Source organism: Sorex fumeus, unplaced genomic scaffold, assembly GCF_029834395.1.
Source record: "Sorex fumeus unplaced genomic scaffold, SorFum_2.1 ptg000098l, whole genome shotgun sequence".
Lineage (NCBI taxonomy): Eukaryota > Metazoa > Chordata > Mammalia > Eulipotyphla > Soricidae > Sorex > Sorex fumeus.
Window position 1 is genome coordinate 59,717,628 of NW_026606155.1, and position 9,425 is coordinate 59,727,052.

Here is a 9,425-nt window from a genome sequence, read left to right on the forward strand (position 1 = left end):
GGGGAGTATGATTTCTAGTTGTGCAGGTGCAGACCCCTGTTGAGGAACCTGCAATGCCTGATGCCTCTGCAGGGGCAGGGGCAGCCGCTGCCCCCTCTTAGCATCAGGGGTTCAGCAGAGGCTGGATGGACCTTGCAGACGCTGCCCTGAGCCCGCAGAATGCCTCAGTGTAACTTTCTTATGCCATCCTTGATGTCCCATATTGGGTAAGGCGCACCTCAACCCATTCTCAGTCTCCTGTGCCAAATGCTCCTGGAAAGTTGCCCAGCTGTGCTTCCAGATGCACACTCAGGATCTAGTTTCTTGCAGCAGCACCATGCAAAACCATCAGGGTCTCAGGGATGATTTCATTATTGCACAGCATCAACCAGCTCTACTGAAAAGCAACATGCTTTCCTTAAAAAAAAAAAAATAACAAAAACTCACCATGCTGGTTACAAAATCATAAACAGCACTTTTTCCACATTCAAGGTAGAGTGCCTCCCCCGGCCTCACAGTCAGAATTATTAATCCCGAGGAAATGATTTGAGGGTTATCCAAGCCTATAGGCGGTTAACGACAAAACTTTCATCACTTCCACTTCAAGGGTTTTTTTTTGGGGGGGGGGGGGAACGCTAGTTGCCCCTGCAGGGTGAAGAACCAGGAGGCAGAGACGCAAAAGGCAGCCTGCGAGCTTCTCACCACACCGCGTCCTTCCTCGCAGTTTGGGGAAGCGAATCCCCGCAACAACCATCATTTCCACTCGGATTTTCAAAAGACCCAAGAAAACCCGGAAAGGATCGGGCTGGTTAGCAAATCCCCGATGAAAAGCAGCAGGGCTTGCATCCTTGAACTCTCAGCCACCGAAGGCCCCCCCGCCCCCCCCCCAATCAATTCGGCTATAGGAAACCCCGGGGAATGGAGTGGGGTTTGCAAAGGGTCGGGATTACCGGGTGCAGGCTGCAGGGAAGTACCGGGAGGGGGCTGGCCCGGAGGACTTTCCAGCCACTCAGCGCTCATCAAAAAGTTCCCTGTGCATGACCCCAGTGGCTCATCGCAGGGAGTTTCTCCACTGAACCCCAGCTCCGAGTTTAGGCTGCTTTTCCCCCCTTAGCTGAGAGCGAAGCCAGTTCTCTTTTTCTGGTCTGACTTGTTTGGAAATTCCCTAGCTTGACCCCGCCCCGGAGAAATCCCCTGCCAGCGTTTATAGGGCGCTGCGCGGCGCTGCCGAGGCCCACAGTGCAAGCCTCCAGCCGCGCCACCCGCCGGAGACGCAGTGAGCGCGCAGCAGCCCCGGACGCAGCCACCCCGAGCGCGCAGCCTCCCCGAGCGCGCAGCCCGCCCGGGAGCTCGGGAGCCCGCGAGCACCGCGCACCGAGCACCGAGCACCGAGCACGCCGCCAGCGGCCGAGCGCAGCCCGAGCCCGAGTCCCGCCATGTTTCAGTTCTTCGCGTCAGCCCCGGAGCGGGCCCCGGACGGCCCCCGGGACGCGCTGAAGAAGGAGCGGCTGCTCGAGGACCGCCACGACAGCGGCCTGGACTCCATGAAAGACGAGGAGTACGAGCAGATGGTGAAGGAGCTGCAGGAGATCCGCCTGGAGACGCAGGCGGCGCCCAGCGTTGCCGAGCCCTGGAAGCAGCAGCTCACCGAGGACGGAGACTCGTAAGTGTGGCATCCCCTCCAATCCCCCGGAGGTGGGAGGAAGAGTGGGGGAGGGGGAGGGGGAGACTGGGTGCACAGGGTCTGCACCTGGGTCTGCAATGGGTACTGCAGGGCCCGCGAGGTTGCAGGGCCTTGCATTCTTGGGCCCATGCATCTACCACCCCGCGCCCCCGAGCCGGTGGTGCAACGCCACTTGGCTGCGTAGCCCCCTCCCCAGCCCCGCAGCTCAGCTTTGCAGCGGCGCATTGCACACACACCCCCACCCCCCATCTCCAGTGCAGATCCTCCGGGTCGGGGGGGCGGGGCGGTGGCAGGGACGCGAAGTCCCAGCTTGCACAAGGGGGGGGGCGGGAGTTTCTGCCCCGCTGGCAGGCGCCCTGCGGCCGGGAGGGGAAGTACAGGGCGTTCCGGCCGGCGGGAGGGCGGGGCGGTCTGGCCGGCGCCCGGGGAAGGGGGGGGTTGGGGGAGGGCGGAAAGTCCCTGGGCGCCTGCCAGGAACACTCAGCTCATAATAACCTCGCGGAAAACACCGAGGCCGAGGCCTCCAGAAACCCCGACCTTGCGCAATCCCCAGCAGCCCGCGCCTCCCTGGGCCCCACGCCGTGCACTCACCAGCCCTGGGGTTTTTCCCTCCGCCCCGCAGGTTCCTGCACTTGGCCATCATCCACGAAGAGAAGGCGCTGACCATGGAAGTGGTCCGCAGGGTGAAAGGAGACCTGGCCTTCGTCAACTTCCAGAACAACCTGCAGCAGGTGCGCGTCTGGCCCCTGCGCCCGACCCTCCACCTCAGAAGTCAGCCCAGCGCCCCCCACTCCCAACCCTCTCTTAAGTGCACAGCCAATGGGCATGGCTAGTGCCCCCACCCCACCCTTACACTGGGATCCACCAGCAGTCAAAGGGCTAGCCTCGCTGGTTCCGTGCGTGAGACCTCTGTAGTCTAGCTGGGACACTAGTATTTGCCCCCTCCTTACAGTCCTCTGGGAGGACCCCACCTACACCCACACCCAGAGGAGGTCGGGGTGGGAGGTTCCTGGGCCTGGAGTGAGGGTTGGAGCCTTCGTTTATCGTCCTTCTCTCCCCTCCTGTTTGTAGACTCCACTACACTTGGCTGTGATCACCAACCAGCCAGAAATTGCTGAGGCGCTTCTGGAAGCTGGCTCTGATCCGGAGCTCCGAGACTTTCGAGGAAATACCCCCCTACACCTGGCCTGTGAGCAGGGCTGCCTGGCCAGCGTGGGCGTCCTGATTCAGAGGTGTGGGACCCAGCGCCGAGATTCCATCCTGAAGGCCACCAACTACAACGGTGAGTGTCTGCAGGGTTAGAGATGGGCGGGATGGGCAGACTTAAGTAGCACAGGCAAGGGCTGACATTCAGCCTGTGCATGGCAGAGGTCTAAGAGGCCTCACTAATGCCTGCCACTGAGCTAGGTAACCAGGAACCAGCATTCTGGGTTCTTCCAAGGCAGAAGAATTGGCAGATTAAAAAGAATAGTTAGGGGAGGACTGAAGCAAGTAATCACACTTCTGCTCCTGTTTCTAGGTCACACGTGTTTGCACTTAGCCTCTATCCACGGCTACCTGGCCATTGTGGAGTGTTTGGTGCTCTTCGGTGCTGATATCGATGCACAGGTGAGTTGAGGTGCAGAGGTGTGCCTGATTCTTCCACAGCAAAAGTCACATGTCTTATTTGGAGTGGAAATTCCAGGCCTGACCATCTCAAATTCCTTTCACTATCAGGAGCCCTGCAATGGCCGGACTGCCCTGCACCTGGCGGTGGACCTGCAGAATCCTGACCTGGTGGCCCTCCTGTTGAAGTGTGGGGCTGATGTCAACAAGGTCACCTATCAAGGCTACTCCCCGTACCAGCTCACCTGGGGCCGCCCCAGCACAGAGATCCAGGAACAGCTGGGCCAGCTCACGCAAAAAAATCTGCAGATGCTGCCAGAGAGCGAGGATGAGGACGAGGAAAGCTCTGACACAGAGTCCGAGTCCACGGAGGAGGATGAGGTGAGTGTCCACCGGTTCCTCACACTCCACGTGCGGGCCATCTCTCCCTCCTCCCCTCCCAGGCTCTCAGGGTTTCAGCAGACTTTGTGCAACGATAGGCCAGAGCTTGGCTCCTTTTCTTCCCCAGTCTCCAACCCTTTTTAAAGATGAAACACATTAAAGGCATGAAAGGCGAAACTTGCCCGTGAAGTTAATTTATATTTGGGTGATGGGATATGGAATTTCAGAAGGCTTGATTTATTTTCCTCGCTGGCCATCATGCCAGCACCTTAGCAAAATCTCTGGAAGGGGACTTGGAGAGATAGGAAAGGGATTAAAGCGCTTGCTTGCCTTGCATATAACCAACCCCAGTTTCAATCCTTGATACTGTTTGTCCCCCAGCACTGCCAGGATTGACCCCCCCCCCCAAGTGCAGAGCCAGGAATAGCCCCTAAGCACTGCTGGGTGTGTCCCCAAACCCCCCACCCCCAATCGCCCCCCTCAAAAAAAAAACCTATCAGAAGTTTAATGTGTCTTTTCTCCTCTGTTTTTAGCTGCCCTATGATGACTGTGTCCTTGGAGGCCAGCGCCTGACATTATAAGCTTCAGAAAGTGGCTGAAAGAACATGGACTTTGTATATTTGTAAAAAAAAAAAAAAACAAAGTTTTATTTTTTTAAGGAAAAAAAAAAGGAAAAAAAAATATCAGGGTGCACTTAAACCACACTCCACACTGTCGGACCCAGAATACTTTTCTGTGCTGGATTGGCCCTCATTTTGTTATTTTTGTGAACTTTGGAATGGGGGCAAGAAAGATCACTAGAGTTCAAAGAACCTTTTAAACCTTACTTCTGTGGGGATTTAGAGAAAAGCCATCCAACATTTAATGGAAGGATTAACTTATTGTGCTTATTGTTGGAACCACCATGAAATTTGTGACTGCGTCCACTTGAACCCCGTGATTTGTATCCATCTGGTGTGTTGTTAAAACACTTTTCAGTGTTGTGGAGCTAAGAAGTCATATATTTATGTGACCCTCCTGTAAATGGTGTACATAGTGTATTTTGTTGGTAATTATTTTGGTACTTTTAAGATGTATATTTATTAAACAAATTTTTATGAACAGAATTTGTCTGGTCTGTTTCCTCCAGGCTGGTGTGGGGCTAGTGAGAGTCATCCCGTCCTCAGGTAGATGGGGAGAGACCTTGACCACACTTTGCCTAGGCAAATGTGGGAGCACTTTGCACAACTGACCACAGAACTCCAGACAGCAGCTTCTCACTGGGTAACTGCTAACCCAGCTTTGCAAGCTCCCCCGCCCCATTCAGGGCGGGGGGGGGGGGGGGCTAGGCTGTTGGCAGGAGGATAGGAAACACCCATCAGAGTTGGGATGGCAGTAAGCTGATTGGGTGTTGCTGGAAGTTTCCCTCTTGTCATTTCCTTCCATTCCCTTGGGTTCAGCTCTTCAGAACCTTTATTCCACGTTGAGGAAATTATCCTGGCCAAGAACAGTGTGGCTTGACTGCATGCCCTGGAGTGGGGGGCAGATCTCACCAGAATACTGGGAGACCACTAAGGACACGGGATCAGGCATGGGACTGCCATAGTATGATTGCACTGAGATTTGTCAACCAGTGATCACCTCTGAGCCTTTGCTCATTTATAAACTGGGCCATGGTAGAGGTTACACAAGACAGTGCACGTAAAGAAATAAGAGTGCCAGGTAATGTGCTAAAAAATATCCTGTATTTGAACTAGAAGGAACAAAGCAGAGCACATATCAGGGTCACAGTGCAGGCAGGGGGTGAGCTCTTTGAATAAGCTTTTAAAAGTTTAGCTTTTCTTTTTCTCTGTCTCTCTCTCTCTCTTTTTTTTTTTTTTTTGTTTTTGTTTTTGGATCACAACCCACAGTGCTCAGCAGTTACTCCTGGCTATGTGCTAAAGGGTCACTCCTGGCTGTGCTCAGGGGACCAAATGAGATGCCAGAGATTGAACCCTGGTTGGCTACATTCAAGACCTACCTGAGTACTATTGCTCTGGCCCCCAGTAGATGTGCTTTTTACATGATTTCCACCTTGAGGCCTATTTTGCTCTCAGCTGTGGTATAAAAAGCTTGAAGTCTTTGTGTGTTTAATTGACTAACTCTACTGATTAATTCTACAGATGCAAACTATTTCACAAGAAATCACTAATTTGTGAAATCACTAATTTGTGAGATCTGGCCTTAGGTTCTTTATATGTATTCGTGTTTTCATCCATAAAATGATACCTCTTGGGTTGGAGCAGAGTACAGTCAGTAGGTGCTTGCATGTGGCTGGCCCAACTTCAGGTCTGCATATGGTCCCCTGAGCCCTGCCAGGAGTGATCCCTGAGCACAGCCAGGTGTAGCCCAAAATTTAAAAAATTAACAGTCAAAATGTAAATGGCATTATTTTGGATAGGGAGAAAGCAAAATTTCCATAAAATATGGATGCATATAAATAGTCACATGCTATATATTAGTGTGTAATTTTTTTTTTTTGCGCTCAGGAATCACTCCTGGCGGTGCTCAGGGGACCCTATGGGATGCTGGGCATTGAACCCAGGTGGTATGCAAGACAAACGCCCTACCCATTATACTATCACTCTGCCCCCTAAATTTCTACGTATCTATAACTTGATGTACTTTGGCTTACACCAAAGACAGCATTATCATTAATATCATTAATTCAATAATGTTAAAGTTGGGTCAGTAGGATCACCTTTCTCAGACAAAATATAAGCCTATATTGAGGGATTCTAGACCTCTAGAACTCCCTAAACTGGACTGGACCCCTCAGTCATCTGCTGCTGAGCGCTGTGGTGACTTTTCTTCCAGCCTTGTCTTCTCAAAACACCCCAGACCCAATATCCAAATTCCTTTATCCCAGAGCACCTCTCATGCCTGCATCTTTGTTAGACTCCGCTCTCAGCTGACAAGTGGAAAGGGTGAAAAGTGTAGGGAGCAGGGGTGGGATGTACGTCCTAGCCCAGAGAACAGAAGCTCACCTCCCAGTTTGGATGGACGTTACGCCTAGTGCTTCTCAGTCTTTTTGTTTCTCCATACCTGTGGGTAGTATGCGAAGAGGCCCAGGCACTCACCCCAGCTCTAAGAAATGGAACAGAGATGTGGCCCTACTTCCTCTGCCTCCGGGGCCATTAGAAAAGGGATGGAGATTCATGTTCAGGGTGGTAATGGAGAGGGACCTCTTCTCCCCCTTCCTAGGCTCGCCCCCCCACCCCACCCCCGTGTTCCTAGCTATTCTTCTCTTCAGGACTCTAATGCCCAGCCTGGATTCTTTCCTCTACATAAATTCCTTTATCCAGGAGCAGCTAGAGCCCAAATTAAGGAATGAAGTCACCTCAAATCTTTTTTTTTTTTTTTTTTGGTGGGGAGAGGGCTGGGTTTTTTTTTTTATTATTGTTTTGATCACATCAGTCATACTCAGGAATTGTTTCTGAGGTGCCAGGATTGAACCCCAGTCAGCTGCATCCAGGCAAGCACATTACCTGTTGTACTATTTCTCACAGCCCCACATTTCTAGTCTCTGATTTTTTTTTTTTTTTGCTTTCCTTTGGGTCACACTCTGCAATGCTCAGGGGTTATACCTGGCTCTGCACTCAGGCAGTTCTCGGGGGACCATATGGGATTCCAGGAATAGAGCCCAGGTCTAGAGGTCTAGCCACTGTACTATCACTCTGGCCCTCTCTGGTTCTTCTTCCTATTTATACACCTCCATTTTTTCTTTTCTGTTTTATTTTACCAGCCTTTATTCACATCTATTTAATGTCTGGACCCTTGAAAAATTTTAGAACCGAGACATTCTAATTTGTAGAGACTTCCTTCCATTTCAAAGCAAACAAGGACAAAGGTTTCCCGTGAAAACAGAGCCTCCCATACACTTAAATTTTCTCTTAGAAAGAAAGGGTCCAACCAGGACAGGTAGAAGTAGGAGAGCCTTGGAAAAGAGGGAAGTGGCTCAAAGGGAAATAAAAAGTCAATCTGCAACTTCCTTGAATGTAGTTCCTTGATTCCTTCAGTCTGCCTCATCTTTAGGACAAATTCCCAGTGTTGGGTGGGGGTGATGATCATACCCACAGTGCTCAGGGACTACCCCCAGCTCCACACTGAGGGTTTGGGGCCGCTCCCTTGCAGTGCACAGGGAGCCATGCATTACATTGCATCCAAGTCCTCCCCGCCCCCCCCCCCACTTTGAGTTATCTCCCCAACTCCAGGATAAATTCCTCTCTAGGTCACCAGAACCAAGTCCCTTTCAGAAAGAAGGTTTTTTTCTTTAAAGAGGGAACCAATACTAATCTGAGAGATCTGAAGACCTTCATCTGCGGCCTGGAAATGCCGAAGGCTGGGTGCTGAGAGATGTTTGAAATACAACTTCAGTTGCCACTGGCAATGATGAAGTGGTGACATTAGTGAGTCAGTGAGCCAGGTTCTTCCTCACCCCCTTTCCCCTGGATTCTCACTGGCTGGCCTTCTATGTGGTTGAAAAGGTAAGGGTAGAACTGTGCAATACATATGCCCAAGAAGCACAGGCTCTGGTCCTGGATGAGAGTATCCCAGGCTGTTTTCCCATTTTAAGGAAGCATTCCAAAAATGAACCCCAGTCTCCCACGTGCTTCCTCCCTGAAGAAGTGGGGCTCCCAGTCAAGCCATTCCTTCCCTCTGATAATACACTTAATCTCCAGGACCTATGCCAAGGGTGGAAACGGAGAGGAACCAGCTTTGGCCTCGCCTTCCTCTTGGCTTAGCTGAGACGAGGCAAACCAGCAGGATAGAACAGCCGGGGCTGGGAGATAAAAGGCCAAGCAGCACGGTGAGGCCCCTGAGGCATCACGAAGCTGGGAGGAGGCTCTTATTTGTCTACCAAGCCTGCACCATTCCCCTTTCCCGTGTCCTGAGTGACCAGTGACAAGGAAAAAAAAAAAACTGTGCTCATTGCAAAACTAATTTCTGGGCTGGGATTAACTGGATCATTCACCACTGAGGATGCTCCCACACTGCCAGAACTCAGCCTGAAGCAAGGTACCACCCACCAGTTTTGGGATTAACGATACAGGAGGCGCATGCTGTGGGCCAAAGCTCTGCAGACTCAATGTGCACCTCGCATGGGTTTGGAGATGATGTTGAAGTGCAGGTTCTAATTCACTTGGTACAGCACTGACAAGAACCTTGTCTCTTTCCATCAAGTTCCCAGGTAAGCCTTGGATTGAGGGGTCACATTTCAAAGCGTATTTTGAATCAGCACTCATGGTTATCCTCTATTGAGCACTACCAAGGAGACAAGAGCTTCTGTAGCCAATCATGGAATAATCCAGGAGAAAATAATGTGAATCTTTCGAAAAACTGGGCTTGATCCTGAGTCCCGACACTAAAATAGGGCCCAAGTCCCATAAATCTGCCTTCAAACCAGTTAAGGTGGAAGCTGATCTATGCCCAAAGGTGCCACATTATCTGAAGTCCTAGAAAAAAACCCGAAGCACAAATAAAATTAAGGGTGGGAGATATAGTGCAGAAGGTAAAGCGTTTGCCTTGCACGCTACCAACCCTGGCACCACATTGCTGCCCTGAGCACTGCCAGGAGAGATCTCTGAGCACAGAGTCAGATTAAGCTCTGAGCACTGCTGTTTGTAGCCCAAGCCCCTATCCCTCAGATAAATAAATAGTCTTTCCTTTTATTTTCCATCTTGATAATTAAGATTTGCTCGAGCGGGCCCAGTAATGTCTCCATTGGAGACTTTGTTGTTACTGTGTCTGGCATATC

At 51.4% G+C, this 9,425-nt stretch overlaps 1 protein-coding gene across 1 annotated transcript; it reads left to right on the forward strand.

Moving 5' to 3' along the window:
* The first annotated feature begins 1,266 nt into the window (after nt 1-1,266).
* NFKBIA (NFKB inhibitor alpha) lies at nt 1,267-4,755 on the forward strand. Its single transcript, XM_056133658.1, has 6 exons — nt 1,267-1,642; nt 2,286-2,394; nt 2,735-2,945; nt 3,183-3,271; nt 3,380-3,649; nt 4,183-4,755. Exons 1-6 carry the CDS (start codon nt 1,416-1,418, stop codon nt 4,228-4,230), a joined length of 954 nt encoding a protein of 317 aa, XP_055989633.1. The 5' UTR covers nt 1,267-1,415; the 3' UTR covers nt 4,231-4,755.
* The last annotated feature ends 4,670 nt before the right edge of the window (nt 4,756-9,425 follow it).